Source organism: Typopeltis vanoorti, chromosome 9, assembly GCF_054136105.1.
Source record: "Typopeltis vanoorti isolate ZY-2024b chromosome 9, IOZ_Tvanoo_1.0, whole genome shotgun sequence".
In the NCBI taxonomy this organism is placed as follows: Eukaryota; Metazoa; Arthropoda; class Arachnida; order Uropygi; family Thelyphonidae; genus Typopeltis; species Typopeltis vanoorti.
Genome location: NC_143557.1, coordinates 73,695,532 through 73,713,049, shown reverse-complemented (window position 1 = coordinate 73,713,049; position 17,518 = coordinate 73,695,532). Strand labels below are relative to the sequence as shown.

General features: G+C 35.6%; 1 protein-coding gene across 2 annotated transcripts in view; it reads right to left on the bottom strand.

Annotated features, from left to right (window-relative positions):
* Ptp61F (Protein tyrosine phosphatase 61F) overlaps positions 1-15,092 on the bottom strand; it is a 184,544-nt gene extending 169,452 nt beyond the window's left edge. For both annotated transcript variants that reach the window (XM_090397453.1, XM_090397452.1), the window contains exon 1: positions 14,849-15,092. In XM_090397453.1, coding sequence (XP_090253579.1) covers positions 14,849-14,905 — 57 coding nt within the window. In that variant the 5' untranslated portion in view covers positions 14,906-15,092. The remainder of the gene's footprint in view (positions 1-14,848) is intronic.
* Positions 15,093-17,518: the final 2,426 nt, after the last annotated feature.

Here is a 17,518-nt window from a genome sequence, read left to right as displayed (position 1 = left end):
TTATTAGCTTTGCTCTTTTCTCCAAATTTTCCCAAAATATTTTTGTATGTCTCACAATCATTTCCTACTCTACTATTTAGATCCCCAACAAGGACCAACTTTTCCTTTTTCATTGTGTCAGTTGCTTTTTCTAAAGCCTCAAAAAATTCCTCCACTTCTACCTTAGTAGAACCTTCTGTGGGACCATAGGCACAAATAAGTCTCATTGTCCAGTTCCCCATTCTCATATTTGCCCACATTACTCTACTTGAGACTGACTGCCATTCAAGAAGATTAGCCTCGTATTTTGTGTTGAATACTATGGCTACTCCTTCTTTTCCTTGATTGTCATTGCCTGAATATAACATTTTGTATTTATTGCTCAGAAAGATCTCACCAGTTTTGGTCTTTTTTGTTTCAGTCACCCCTATTATGTCGATCTGGTACTTATCTAATTCCTCAGCTAGCTCCATTTCTTTGCCATTCAGGCTTCTTACGTTGATAGTACCGATCTTTAACTCTGGTGATGTTGAGTTGGGGTTTGTTTTCAGATTTGTTCCAGTAGCTGACTTTTCGCTGTTCACCCTGGTTCCCTGGCGAAAACAACGGGGGCCTTGTTTAACCGGGCGACGCCCCAGCCGGCATGAAATTTTGTCATGTTGTACCATCATTTTTTATTTTGGTTTAACCAATAAGAATACAATTTGGTCGGCTAAATCCCAAATTGCCAGCCCATCCTCGTTCGTTCAGTATCAAAGTAGATACCCAACAGGGTGCACCACGAGAAGGTGAGGATTGGACATTAGGTCAGAAGCCCTGGTCGGTTCTCCGCATTCCTTTAAAGGCTATGTGGAGGTCTCCTCTCAGTTATACAGCTTTGACCCTTAATATTATTATTATTAGTATAATTATATTATTATATTATATTATATTATTATTATATTATTATAATATTAGTATTATTATTATTAATAATAATAATATGTATTCTTATTAACTTGTGCAAACCAACCTTATATGCTAGTACAAAATATTTAAGAGTTTTTGCCATGTTGTTTCCTAAGATATCCAATGAAATAGCACTCTGACATGAATTATGGCTATAGCCATAATTCATGTCAGAGTGCTATCTAAATCTAAATGCTGATGTGCTATAGCAAAGACTATAGCACATCAGCATTTAGATTTAAATTCACAGTTGTGATTTTGAATCCCACCTGAAGCTTGAAGTTGGTTTCAAACTCGCCACAGTGAATAACTGCTTACTAAAGGCCTGAAGTGGCTTGAAAGAGTTCCATGTTTAGTCTCTCCCTCTCTCAAGCAGAATTTCTAAATTATCCAACCCTTATTAATCCACCCAGATACTAATCAGACAAGTTTACATCCTTTTGCAGGTTTGATCATATAAAGATTTCTGTCTAGAGTCTCAGTGTTAAAAGCCCTTCAGATATTTGTGTGAACAAAAGTCAAACCTCTCAACATTATCATTAATAATCTATACTTTAAGATATTAATGATGTCAATAACAGTAAGTGTTACTACAATCTTAAACATAATTGAATTAATGTAATGATTTAGACTATATTCATTAAACAAAAATTAAATGGGAAGTTCACTATAATTTTTAGGATGTAACAGGCAAACATTTAAATCAGAACTATAACAAAATTACGTAGGATGTTTTTGTTAAGAGGGAAGGATTATAATTCATTTTAAAGATTGAAGTGTTTATTTAGAATTATTCAGGAGGGGAGGGGAGGGGGGAAGAGGGAATGCTTTAAAAAAAAACAACTAATATGTCACTGCTGATGCTATAGGTATTGCAACCTTTTCTGTGTAGATCACCTAACATAAAATAAATGGGAGTAATATTTATGATTGTTAGCATGGATTTCCTAAGGATTCAAGTGATTTGATTACGCTTTATTATAAAAAGAGTGGCTGATAGGAACAAACACATACTGAAATTTTTTCTGGATATGTTAAAGCAACAAGTGCCACACAATGCTGCAACATATGAGTTTAGATAAGTGAACTCAACATACGAGTTCATGTCTAGTGGATTGGAATGAAAATTGGCTATCTGACAGACATCAAAGTGCCATACAGAACCATATTGGGGTGAAACTAGGTTAGTGTGGTTTTCACATCTGGGACCATTAATATTTAATCTCTATGTCAATGATACTTCAACTGGACTGCAGATGGATATTCAATTGCTTGCAAATGAAGCTAGAGGGGATTATTAGTAATAGTTTTGATGTGGCTATTTAGGAGGATCTGAATAAGCTGGAGAGGTAAGCTGTATATAAGTTTGACAGGATATCACATGGAACTCTAATCAGTAAACTGGAGCAGATGGGGGATGGATATAGGGTTGATGAGATGGATAGGAGGGTGGTTGATGGAGAGATACCAGAGAGTGGTTTATTCAGGAGTTGAGTCCAAAAGACAGCTTGTGACTAGTGGTGTGCCGCACGGCTCTGTTCTTGGACCACTACTTTTCAATTTGTTCATCAATGATATAGGAAAGGATCTGAGCGGAAGTGTTTACTTGTTTGCTGATGATGCAAAGTTGGGTAGAGCAATTGTGAGTGCACAGGATGTCAAAATTTTGCAGGATGATTTGGATAGTTTGGAGGACTGGACTAGGGAAAATGGATGTCAATTTAATGTGGCAAAGTGTAAGGTTATGCATTTTGGGGTGAAAAGATTAGCAGCAGTATATCACACTGGTGGAACCATACTCCAGGAGATTGATGAGGCCAGGGATTTGGGAGTGTTGGTGGATAGGGAATTGAAGTTTAGGGGGGGCACATTGCAAAAGTGGCTAAATCAGCCCATCAAATCACTTGGCTTCTGAAAAATACTTTAACAAGCAGAGACAAACAAGTTATTGTTCCTCTGTATCGAGCCTTGATAAGACCACATCTAGACTACTGTGCCCAAATATGGGCACCAGGGTTTCTTCTTGATGGGGAGGAGGTAGAGAGGATCCAGAGACAAGTGAAAGATGATAGCAGGAATGAACCTTATGAGAACAGGTTGAAGATTTGTGGGTTGCAAAATTGGTCGATAGGCAGAAAAGGGATGATATGACTGAGACATTCAAATTACTGTAGGGTTTCTATAAGATTAATCCAGAAGATATTTTTGAGAATAGGTCTGGTGGTGGGAGGACTAGGGGCCATACATGGAAGCTGGGCGAGAATGTGGTTAGCAAGGGTATTAGAGCTAGGTGTTTTACTTGGAATAAGCTACCAGAGTCTGTTGTGGGTGCTATGACCGTGAATGAGTTCAAGGCGAGGTATGATAGATACTGTGTGAATGTCGAATAGTTGTTCTTGACATGATGTTAGGGCCTCCCTCGATGAGTCTGTCGACTCCTTGGAGTTGCCGGAATAATAATAATTGCTATTGATTGATTGATTGCTAAAATATTTATACATACAATAAACATTTTGTGTGACATTGCATCTTATAATTTTACAGAGTTCAGTACTAAGTGCTGCAATTCCTACATTGGATTTTAATTAAAATTTTTAGTAATACTTTTTTGCCCTTATATTATGTATTTACAACACATGTTCTTCTAATATTAACAATGAAGATTATACAGAATTTTTTGTATAATTTTTTTATCTTATTTTTATTTTATTTTATTTCTTTTAAGTTTGAGAAAGAATGATTATACATACAAATTTCTGCATTTGCTTATGACTACTTGTAGATGAGTGAGGCAAGTTAATCCCATCTACTTCGAAGCTTGGGTTAGCTTTTATGAAGAGAGTGGGATTTAGCCTTCACTATTTGTGTTGTTGCTACTGTTTATGTATGGGATGTAGGCATTGGATGCTAGTGATTTGTGATGTGTATATTAGTGTTAATGGTTTCTTAACTTTGTTGGTATATTTTCCAGAGTTCGTTTTTTAATGTTCTGTAGTTATCTACGTGTTTTAACTTTCTTGGTAGGTTGTTGAGTTGCATGGGTATCTGATGTGATCTCACAAAAGAACCGTATGAGTTGTTGAAGGGTGTGGGGATGTAGAGAGTTGTTGTAGGTCGTGTTATACGATATGTGTCTCTGTTGTTTCGATAGATGATGTTGAAGTAATTCATTGTTAATGTCATGTAGTGTTTCAGGTTTTTAATGCTCAGAATTCTGTGTATCGCCATGTGCTTGTCGGATATTGGTTGTTGTGTGTAAGATGTCCAGATCACTGTTGACACGATTTTCTTGTGTAGTGCTTCTAATTTTGTTAGGTGGCTGTTTGATGTATTTGTATAGACTGTTATTCCGTATCTGAGTAGGGATTCGCAGATACCATGATATAGGAGTTTTTTTATGTTGGGTGGAATAATGTCTTTAACTTGGAAGAGTTTTGCTGCGATGATCCGGAGTTTGGTGTGTAGGTATTCTATATGTTTTGTCCATTTAAGGTGGGATAATAGACCGAGGTATTTTGCGTGTGTTACAGGTTTGATTTCGGAACATTGGCAGGTATTTTTGTTGTTAATGCAGCGGTATGTGTGACAATGTATCGATAGTGATGCGGGGCGTATGATTCTTGGGTTCTGTATTATCAACATCTGTGTTTTGGTGTGGTTGATTAGAATTGCGTTTTGGTGGAAGTATGTTGTGATTTGCAGAGAGCTGTGTTAATGTCTGTGTGGATTGCTAGTAGCGCAGTGTCATCTGCGTATTGAAATATTTGACTTCTTATGGATATGTTATGAACATCGTTAATGTATATGTTGAATAGAGTGGGTGATAATATGGCACCTTGAGGTACAGCGTGTTTTACTTGTATACTCCGACTGTGACATGTACCTATTTTTGTTACTTGTGTTCTGTTTGAGAGATAGTTCTTGAACCATGTATGCAGTGTTCCTCTTATACCTATTGAGTATAGTTTGGTGAGTAGTATGTCATGTTCAAGTGTGTCAAATGCTTTGGTTAGGTCCAGCAGTATAAGGACGGTGTACTTGTTTTTGTCGAGAGCTTTGTTTATTGTGTCGGTGATGTCTTCTAATAAAGTAATGGTGCTTTTTGTTTTCTGAAAGCCGTATTGGTTTTGTGAGATGATGTTGTACTTCTGTAAATAGTTCTGTAGTCTGGTGCGTGTTATTTTTTCTATATATATATATAATAATAATAATAATAATAATAGATGTTAGTTTAGTGCAGGGTTTCTCAAACTTTTTCTACGATGGAACACTTCACAAATCCTGGAATTTTCATGAAACACCTTGGTTATTTTGTAATGTATTAATTAATAATTAATTGGTAATTTAGCAGATTTTTATTATTAATTAATAATTGATAATTATTTATTAATTAACTAAACATCAATTAAAGTTTAATTTAATTGATGTTTTAATTAATTTAATTTATTTAATTAAAGCAGCAATAAACCATCATTAAATTAATTTGTGCTGATTTTCATTGACATATCCTATTCTGATTACCAAATATATTTATAATATTATTATAAGTACTTACGAGTGAATGCAGACTTTTCTCCTGTGTGCTGGTAGTTTTCCACTTCTTTTGTACATCCTGGAGATCTTTGTAGGCTTGAGATGGATGACTCACTATCTGTTCCGTCACAAACACCTTCAATAAGAGATTTCTTAATACCAAAATTAAACAAAGTGCCTTGTCTCTTATTTATATTAGAATTTAAATCTGTATTCCTATTACTTTTAAAAAATCACGGCACTCCGGTTTCAAAACAAGCACTTGCACACTGCAATACGAACTTGAGAAGAAAGTATTCAGTATTACTAGATCTGAGAACTAGATACAAGACTACCTTGATCTTCAATTTCAGTGGAAAAATTTTCATTATACTTCCTTGCTGATTGGTCACTGACATTTGCAACACAGATGTTATTTCATTCAGTTTTGAGAACTCGCCGCCCATTGTTATACTCGGCTTGAAAGCAATTTTAAGGATCGGTCATAAACAACGGAATTCTCTTTCCCGATTGTTGAAAGATTTCGATGTGTGAAAATTAATGATAATTCATGAATATTTCCATGTTTAAAAATATGCCGCTTGGTCACTGACATTTGCTACACAGATGTCATTTCCTTCAGTTTTGAGAACAGAGGATATGCCACCATTGTTATAATCTGCTTGCAGGCTACCGGTCATGTAGTTTATGACCGATAGCCTGCAAATACCGCTGTTTATGACCGGTCATAAACAGCAGTATTCCCTTTCCCAAATGTTGAAAGGTTTCGACATGTGAAAATTAACGATACAAAGATGTTATTAGCGTTCTGGGTCTGAGCTTTTCGACATATTCAGGAATATTATTCTCCTCAGAATATTTCTACTATAAAATATTTATTCATGAAAAATGCTTATAAAACTAAAATGACAAATTCCAGAGCTTCTCACGGAACACCTATTCACCTTCCACAGAACAGTTTCAGAAACCCTGGTTTAGTGTATGGTTTTGAAATCTGAGATCAAAGGATATTCAACTCATTAAATTCTCCTGGAAGAGCATGGGATTGTGAGGATAATGAAAGACAGAAATGTGAAGTTCAGGAGCATACTGCAATGCTCCAATACTGGAAGGTTGATAAGTAGCAGAGAAAAGATGTTAGCTCCAATGTATAAAACAATCATCAAACATCCAGATTATTGTGCTCAGATTTAATAGGTTGAACAAATTTCAGAGGGGTATGTGGGAGTGTGTATTTCGTAAAACTGCATGTTTTAGGAAATATTTACAAAAGGGGGGGTTGTCATTTCAGAGAACAGAGAAAAGGGGTGAACAATAAAAAAAAAAGAAAATTTTTATCTGTGTTTGATATTGAAATGTGAATAAGCAGCTGGAACATGGATGAACTTCCTAAGAGGGTGGCAAGAGTGTAGACTGTTCTACAATGTGGACATAAAAAAAAATAGGAAAATTAATGGTTTCAATTCTGCTGAACCATTTCATTTTTAATGAACAGCTTTGGATGCTGTTCATTAAAAAAAAAATTACTAAAACAAAGAGCCAAAAGGCTTCACTTCAGCGATGCAAAATTATATAAATTAAGTGGATATTAAATCCAACATTATTTCAAAGCCGAATACAGAAACTAGAAAAGTTTCGTGCGAAAATTTACCAGAGAGCTTGCAGGAATACACTCACCACCATACTACGAGTTGTCCTAGCCAAACCTTATAGGAGACACGAACACTCGAGACAGTGAGAGGTCGCTTACGGAAAATACACATCTCCGATGCATTGAGCTTGAAACAGCTGTCTGACCAGTGAAACCTTATCAAAATGGACCAATAGGAGGCGATTATATGGGCGCTTTGAGTGTTCGTGTCTCATAAGGTTCAGATAGGGCAACTTGTAGTATGGCGGTGAGTGTATTCCTGCAAGCTCGCTGGTCAATTTTCACACAAAACTTTTATAGTTTCTGTATTCGGCTTTGAAATGATGTTGGATTTAATATTCACTTAATTTATATAAAAAAAAAAAAATTAATTAAAAAAAATAGAGAAGTCCATGAAGGCTTGTTTTTTGGATTTATGGCTGAACAACTAAAGCTATGAAGTCAATAAATTGCATGTGTTCTTCTGGTAGTTGTGCCTGTTTTGTGAGATGAAAAACCCAAGCTTCCAGGAGGATAAACCTTGTCATCTCCATATGAGACTGGTTAAGTCCATGCAGGCAATAATAGGATAAGCAAGAAAGTATGAACCAACATACGAAGTATGTTAAAGAATATTATATTGCATGCATTGCTCATCTTTCAGAAAAATCTGGCAGTGATCTGTAAGGCGATGTGTTTTTTTCTGATGACATTACTCATAAAACAGGTAATGGTTTTACTCTCTATATAATTATCTCTGTTATAGTATTCCAAACTGCAGTTTTTGGCTTGGCATCATTAATCAATCAAATCATTTGGAACTGAATAAAAGTCTCGTCATTTTCTTCAATTATGATCAGCTTAAAGCATGAACAGCAATGTTTATAATAATGCTTAACAGTATAAGCAACACTAAAAGGGAAAAAATACATCCATCAAACTCACTAATATTTTGCTAGTTTTCTATCCAGCATCATCAGAGCATAATGATAACTGTGACAGGTACAGACACCTAAACTACGTAATTGTAGAAATGATTTAAATTGCAACTGACACCTAATGTCTTTAAATGGTGCCCTACATGGATTGGATAACTTTTAATTTAGATATTCATATTTATGAATTTAGGGACACAAAACACAAGTGTTGAAATGATTATTTTATTGAAATTAAAATCTTAGTATAACAATCTGAACTGTACAAATCCAGAAAAATCTTAGTACATGAGGACTTTAGCAGAGTTTATTGTAGTTTTTTTTATTTATTTATTTTATTTATTAATTATTTTTTAAAAAAATATTTTATTTTTATTTTATTTTATCTTATTTAATTATCACTAAAGGTCAGGCTAAGAAACAGATTAATTAACATTGTGTAGATTTAATTTACCTTTATAGAGTGCAAGAGCATGTAGCTTGGTTCCCTATACACATGTATCCTGATGATGACCTCAATATAGGGGTCGAAACATCAAGTGTTATTTTATTAATAATTAGTAAAATAATCATTTCAACACGTGTTTTGTGTCGTTAAATTCATAAATATGAATGCTGATCACCTTGTAACCTTAAAAGAAAGAGTTTAATTTAGATATGATAGTCACCCAGATCTTTGGGAAATTAATGCAACCATAATTGTTGAGGTTGGGCGAGTGCTTCATAGCTGATGCTGATTCTAAGAATAGCCTCCCAGATCTGTAATGTCTTCTATGTAAAGATGTTTTTTCCCCATCTGATCCTATGTGAAGGAGTATCTAGAACATGGTCTGCCATTTCCAACTTACCATATAGGTGATCTTGGATGTAATTGTTCAAAGTGGATGTCAACTGATATACCAGTCTGTCCAAATTAGGCTGAACTGCAAGGAGAAGGAATGGTAAACAATCCAGGATGTTCAAGAGGATTTAGTCAATCTTTAGGAGAATATATATGATCATATATATTCTGATCATATATATATGTGTGGAGATCATATTTCCAGAGAGCTTTGGTTATCTTTTCTGATGTACCCTTAATATATGGGATGTGAATGGTTTTGCTATGATCCTGTGTGTTGGGTGTAGGAAGGATTGGGGAAGGGATGCATATAATATTTTATCTATTTTATATGGGCTGTAGCCATTGGCAAGGGTGCTGTGAAGGTCTCTGAGCTCAGTTTCAAGGGCTCTGTCATTTGAACAAATAGCTCTGGCTCTGTGAGTAGGTGTTTTGATGATGCCATGCTGTTGGGAAAGGTAGTGGTGTACTGTTTTCTTTAGATGGAAAAGGATAATAAGCCATTGGGAAGTTGTGTCACTAGTGTATCTAAAAAGGTGAGACTATTATAACTTTATTTTTCCATGGTGAAGTTTATTTTAGGATGCTGGCTGCTAAGATGCACCAAAAATGTATCTATTGTGTCTGGACCATGAGGCCAAACAGCAAACAACATCAACATAGCCAAGCTGTTGATTTTTAGTGTGGCTGCGATGAGTGTTGGTTTTCAAAATGCTCCATACAGAAGTTTGCTGGAATGGGGGGGGGGGGGAATCTACAGCAGTCCCATCTAGCTGTTTGTATATTTTTCTTTCTATACAAAATAACCTGCATATATGGTGAATCTGAATAATTCAATTATCTCAGAGTGAAAAAGTGGCTTAATAAGATTAAAGGTCTCTGTCAAAGATACATTAGTGAAAAGTGAGTGATATAAAAACTGACCATGAAGCCAGAATCTGTTAGAGTTTGATTTTTTTTTATTATTATTAATGGTTTAAAGTGCAAAGAGTTTTTTAATAAATGAAGGAGGGGATGCCTGTAATGGAGGAAAGTGATTTCAATAAATGTTTAGCGAGATTGTTGGTGAGGCTGTCCACACTACTACTGGATAAAGGAGGGGGGGGGGGTCAGATTTGTAAATTAAACACACCGTATCACAGTAAAAACCATTCTCCCATATGTTAGAGTACATCAGAAAAAGTAGCCAAAGCTCTCAGCAAATATAATCTCCATACTACTTTCATTCAACATTCTCCTAAAGATAAACTACATCCACCTGAACATCCTGGAGTGTATAAAGTTCCTCGTGCCTGCAGTTTAGCCTACTTTGGGCAGATTGGTATATCAGTTAACATCTGCCTTGAAGAATTACATCCAAGATCACCTGTACAGCAAGTCAAGACTGGCAGGACCAGGCTCTAGATCAGGGATTCCCAACCTTTTTGTTTTCTAGAGCACATTCTAAAATACCGATAGGGCAACGGGCACCATCTATTTTTTTCAAGCAAATTTTTTGAATTCTTTTGTTAAATGAATACATACAAAGTTTACATTATAATCAAATGTTTTATTACTTAAAAGTTTACATTATATGAAAATTTAAATATATATATGTAAGTTAGTGTGATCTTTGGCATTGCATTTCATTGGCCAGTGCTTCATAATTAGGAGAATATGATGATATTCCAGTTCTTAAACTGGAATGAACAACTTCGAATGAGCATCTACTTTACATTGTATGCGTTTAATACTCATCATGTGTCATTAACGCATGCGTCATATAGCATGTCATGAATTGTTGCGTGATTATTTCAAACTATACAGCACACGGTTGAACAGCGGCAGGCACACAAATTGGTCGACGGGTGCCATGGTGCCCACGGGCATAGGGTTGGGAACCCCTGCCCTAGATACTCCTTCACATAGGATCAGATGGGAAGAAAGCATCTTTATGCAGAAGTTATTACAGTCTGAGAGGCTATTCATAGAATCAGCATCAGCTATGAAGCACTCTCCAAACCTCAACAAGTAATTTACCAAAGATCTGGAAGACTATCATTTTAAGCCCTAATAGCTGGACTTCTCTAAATTAACTTTGTAGTTATCCAACCCACAGACAGCACCATGCAAGGCCATTAGGTGTCAGTTACAACTTAAATTGTTTCTACAATTACTTAGTTTAATGTTGTGTGCCTGTTGCAATTATCATTGTCCTCTGATGATGCTGGATAGAAAAACCAGCAAAATATTAGTTTAATAAATGCATTTTCCCCCCTCTTAGTGTTGTTTATATCATTAAGCATTATTATGAATAATGAATGACACTCAAGTATTTTCACTTGTAAGATGCTCATTAAAGAATCGTTATTATGAGAAGTCCTTAATTATCAAGATACATTAAAAATCAATTTGCTGACCAGATCATTAAGTGTACGGTTAGGGTGAATTCTGGTACACCAATTCCTTCAAGGGTTTGTTTACTTCAAGATCTGGTAATTGTGATTACTGTATTATATAAGAATATCACAAGAGGCCCACATTAACTGTTATTTACACAATATCATATCTCTAATTGAACTCATCCACTGATAAAGCATGCATGACCAACCACCTACATCAATCTCCACTCACCAAGTAAATCACCTAGTCTTTGCCCTTGTTAACTACACTCTTATAACTTCCATGAATGGTCCTGGAAGTTGTAAGACCTTGTTTTCTTCCTTACTGTCACTCACCACAATTTTTTTTTAATGCATTAATCATATAAAATCTCTTTGGTAACATATGTTTCTATCATATCCCCTCATTTCTTCCAATCAACTAAACTTAACTGGGAGCTATAAAGACCAGTTTCCATTTCTTTCACTCATCTCTAAATTCTCTCAAACATTTCTACAACTCAAGAAGTCCAGGTGACCAAATTTGCATATTGCAATCAGATGTGGCCATATCAAAGGCTTAAAAAGAGAGAGTTACTAACTTCCATATTTCTACTTCATTCTACACACACATACTGTGTATTCTTCAACATCCAAGTGATCCTTAGCACTATATTATTCATTTCTATAATGAATTCATTTCTAACCTTACACTATGCCAAATTAAACCTGCAAACTTCATTATCCTTCGCCCACACATTAACTTGACATGGATGTGGTGATAGCACGTGCAGGATGATTCAAATCACCTTTATTAACTATTGCCCTACTAAGTTTTCAATCATTAGTATGCAAATTAAATGGCAATGGCCATGTACAAAGCAGTGTGACATACCACTGATTATCTGTCTTCTCTGAGATTCTACTTCACCATATACTCTCTTTGTCCATCTATCACTCATTCTTCTTATCAGTTTCAATAGCCAACTGGATATGTACAAAGCCTTGTGACACATCACTGATCACCTGTCTTGTATGGGATTCTACTTCACTATATACTCTCTTTGTCCATCCATCACTTATTCTTCTTATCCATTTAATAGCTTCTATCCATTATCATCTGCTACAGTTCACATAAAACTGTGCAGTATTCTATCAAATACCTATGCAAATTAAGCAGTGTCATAGTGTAGCTATTTCCTTTATCCACTTAGCTGTTATTTTATTACAAAAAAAAAGTTAGTAAATTACTAAGAACAAAACCAAGCCTTCACAAAGTCATACTTTCCCCAATAGAATACCATAACTCTATTTACCCATTGTGCAGATGAAGAATGTTTCAAATACCTTAACCGATACTGCTGAGATACCAATCCATCTGTATTTTGCTATCTCTGTGTTAGAGACATGTTTATATAATGGAACTATGTTGCCCACATTCCACCCACTTTGGATCCTACCAGAAATGAAAGCTAATAAACAACCTTAACCTGGCACTGCCAATTCTCTTGCGTTCTCTTACAAGATAGGAATTATTGCTAATTTGTTCACATTTCTGCAAATGGCATATAACACAGTTATAGCAACCCCTCCCACCGGTTTTACCTTATTAAAATGAAATTTATTTAACATTTCAAACACCTGCAAATCATCAACTTCATTCTCTATAATCTTTTCCTTGCATCCGATTAGGGCCGGTTTTATCATTAGACAAACCTAGGCAATCGCCTAGGGGGCACTAAGATTTCAGGGCGCCATATTTTGCTACATAGTTTGGGGAAAAATTACAAACTTCGAAAAAAATTTAGTAAAACCTTGATTTAAAGAAATAAGTCAAGCGTCCTGGTGCTCGCTGATGATCCTACACTGTTTTCGCCTTTCTCTATTTCTTCCACTCCCCTGCTCTTTGTATACTTAACCTCAAGTGCAGATTTTTCCTCCTTATGGCATGTCTCCCAAGATGAGCGGGGAAGTTCCGGGGGTATCCCTCAAACTAACAATCAGTGGTAGCGACTAACCGACTGTTCTTATCTTCATTCCCTATAGACTTAATTCTGTTGATTTTTAGATTAAGCTATGTTTTTGCAAGCTCTCTGAGGTCTGAGAGAACTGGGAATTACGTCATTCATTTTCTCACAGAATCGTCTTGTTAATTCAGTTCAATTTATTCTAAATCAGTATACTGATTAATAGAGCAGATTATAGATGAATTAATTCAAAACTTTGCCAAAGAAAAAGCCCGAAAGATTAATTTTTCATAATTTTTGTATTTAAGATGTAATAATTTTCTTGCTATACAGATATTAGGAGTAATCATATTATTATTATTATTATTATTCAGCTCTCCATGGAGTCAAAAGACTCATCATGGGAGGTCCTCCCCTAAGAAACACAAAGTCTATAATACCACTCCTTAAACTCATTGACCGTTCTCGCTTTCACCACTCCATCAGGCAATGCATTCCACGGTTCAACCACCCTCCATGCAAAGAAACCACTCCTCACCCTCTTGCTCACAATTTCCTTTCGTAACTTCCAGGGATGGCCTCTTGTCATCACTTCCTTCCACTGTTCAACCAAGCGAAAGAACTCCCCAGTGTCAACCCTGTAACCACCTCTCAACAGTTTAAAAGTCTCAATCATATCACCTCTCCTTCTATCCACCAAACTCTGCAGTCCACATTCCCTCAGCCGAACCTCATCACCAAAATTGTACAGTCCTGAAACCATCTTTGTATATAAATATACATATATGTATACAAATGTATTGGTTTTGATTAATAAAAATTTTTAATGTTCATAATGATATTATTTTTATAAATATCCACATGTGTAGGTGTACGTGTGCTTGTGTGAGTATGACAAAATATATAGAGAGAGACAAAGTATTGGGGTGCCTAAATTTTCTTTGCCTAGGGGCATCAGGTACTCTCGGATCGGCCCTGCATCCGATGTAATATCTCTCTATATATCATGGGCAATACGTTTTCCATTATTTAACAAGAATTGCTCTGCTCTTACATACTCTCAGAAATAGTATAAAACAGGCAATTGTTTTAAAAATACGTCATAGTCAACAGGTCACGCATAAAGCATATCCGAAATCGCAAGTACATGGGATGTACAGATCGGCACAAAGGGAGAAAAGGATGAAAGGGGGGAAAATTATTTATTTTATTTTATTTTTGTGCGTCACATCTTTTTTTTTTTGCATCACACACCAAACAAAACTATCAGGCACACGCATAACTGATATCTGCCAACGTCGCAACCTCAGGTAAACTAATGTTAAATACTTGAAAGATCAAATATTTGTTGGAAATCATACTGTGTATATGGTTATGAAAAAATATATGTTTTATCAAGGGATTTGACAAACACATGGTGAATGGGATGATCAAAACGTGTTCACTGGAAATAAAATCCCATACCCAAACAAAGCATTTAAAAACGGAATATGTTTTCGTTTACATCTGATGTACATATATGTAATTATTTTTATGCAGTTTAGTTAAATCAATTCCAACACCTTATATTTCCACTTCTCATTTCCTCTCACACGATAATTAAAAAAAAAAAAATGGCTAGTATAGTATATGACAAGGACAGGTTTAGCACCCACCTGATAAACCAGTACCCAAGCGTTCCTACTGTCAATATCTAGGAACTCTTCTTCCATGATTGTATTTATTTTATGTACTCCTCATTATAAACAGCCATTGACGACTCTTAAACTACAATAAGACTTGTATACGTGTAGCTTTTGTTTACTTCTGCTCAAGGAGGCATGAAAGCACCCTTTCTTTACGCATTGTCCTCTCTAAAGTCAACGGAAGTGTCACGTAACGCCATCTTGTGTTAATGTAGGTAAGCAATACCATTCAAACAAGTACATCAGGCACTTGTATACAAAGTGCCACACTGCGGAGAGTTAATTGGTTTGTGCATTTAAAAATATTTTTAGCAGAAAACTCAACTCCCCATGATAGAAAGTACGTTAAATACGTCCAGATCAGTGAATCTCAGTTGCAGCCATGATGGCCATGTGCCGCTGCCGAGATATTTCGGTGTGGCCAGGAGAGCGGCTTCGCCTATTCCCTATAAAGAAATAATTAACCGATTTTTCTTTTGATTTTTGAAATTTCAAAATTAAATAATCATTTATATACAATAAAATATCATATGAACTTTTTTTTAAATAAAAAAAAAATACAGTATCAACGATATTCAACATGATTGTTCATCCAGAGTACCGGCATTTTAATAAACACTCTCTCTTTCTTTTAAGGTTACACGGTGATCAGCATTCATATTTCCAAATTTAGGGGACACAAAACACACGCATTGAAATGATTATTTTACTTATTATTATTAATAAAATAACACTTGACGTTTCGACCCCTGTATGAGGCCATCATCAGAAGGATATGTGTATATAGGAAACCAAGCAACATGCTCTTGCACTCTATAAGATAATTAAATCTACGCTGTTAATTAATCTTTTATTTAGCCTGACCTCTAGTGATAAAATAAAAAATAAAAAAATCAGCTAACGCCTTTTTATATCCGTATACGGGGAGTAGGTGAGGCCATTTAGCCCTATCTAACTTTTGGGGACTGAGTGGGCAGTTCAGTCTCCAAATAATAATAATAATAATAATTAATAAAAAAACTGCAATAAACTCTGCTAAAGTCCTCCTGTACTAAGATTCCTCTGGACTGTACAGTTCACATTGTTATACTGCATTTTCTTCTGGACTTGTACAATTCAAGTTGCTATTGAATGTTAAGGGAAAAAAAAAAACTTCACCAAGTCTTCTTGTATTGAGATTTTTCTTTGGCTTGTTCTAGTTCCTATAAAGGTTGCAAATAGGTTTTTCACATCCTTGGAATTGTTAGACCATCATTTTTGTTCAGATTTGGATTTTGTTTGAGCATTTCACATCCTTCTTTGAATTTCCACTCGAACCAGGTTTTGGTGTGGTGTAAGGACTTGATACCTTTCCAATCAATTCCGTGGTATGTTTGGAGTGCATGGTCAGAAAAGCAGCTTTTTGCAAAATGGAGGTATTTAATGTGTCATATGTGTTCATCCTTCCTAATTGGGATGGTTTGCACTGTTTCCCCTATGTATGGTAGGTTACATGTGTGTTGTATTTTGTAAATCTAGCCCACCCAGGGATTTAAAAAATACAATGTGCTTAAAAACTTTAAAGAATGGCTGTCAATTTAATGTGGAAAAATGTAAGGTTATGCATTTTGGAGTGAAAAGATTAGCAGCAGTATACTGCTGTATACTGTAACAGTAGCAGTAGTAGTAGTAGTAGTAACAGTAGCAGTATATAGTACCATACTCCAGGAGATTGACGAGGCCAGGGATTTGGGAGTATTGGGGGATAGGGAGTTGAAGTTCAGGGGGGGGGACATTGCAAAAGTGGCTAAATCAGCCCATCAAATCACTTGGTTACTGAAGAAAACTTCGACGAGCAGAGACAAGCAAGTTATTGTTTCTCTGTATCGAGCCTTGATAAGACCCCATCTTGACTACTGTGCCAAGATTCGGGTACCAGGCTCTTCTTGATGGGGGTAGTTGGAGAGGATCCAGAGTGACCAAATGATAGCAGGTCTATGGAATGAATCTTATGAGAATAGATTGAAGATTTGTGGGTTGCAGAAATTAGTTGATAGGCAGAAAAGGGGTGATATGATTGAGACATTCAAATTACTGAAGGGTTTCTATAAGATTAATTCAGAGGATATTTTTGAACAGGACTCGTGGTGGGAACATTAGGGGCTATCAATGGAAACTGAGCAAGAGTGTGGTTAGCAAAGGTTAACTAGGTTTTTTGCATGAAGTGTGGTGAATGAGTGGAATAGGTTGCCAAAGTCTGTTGTGGTTGCCATGACTGTGAATGAGTTCAAGGCGAAGTATGATAGATACTGTGTGAATGTTGAATAGTTGTTCTTGACATCATATTAGGGCATCTCTCGATGAGTCTAAGGACTCCTTGGTGTAATAATAATAATAATAATAATTATTATTATTATTTTAATGGCTAATATAACCTACTTTCGTTTAGGAGTGCCTCTTTTTTTTCATTGGCTCTTTACCCAAAAACTTAAGGCATTACTGAAGTGTTATAAAACTAATGTATGAAGAATAAAAACAGAGGAAAACTTTGGACATTCATTTTTTTGATGTTGTCTTTTGTCTCCTTATCCTGGCGATGTGTCTTCATCTGCTGTTAAACGAAAGGGAGTTAAGAAAGTGAGGGGTAAAGTAATGTGGGAG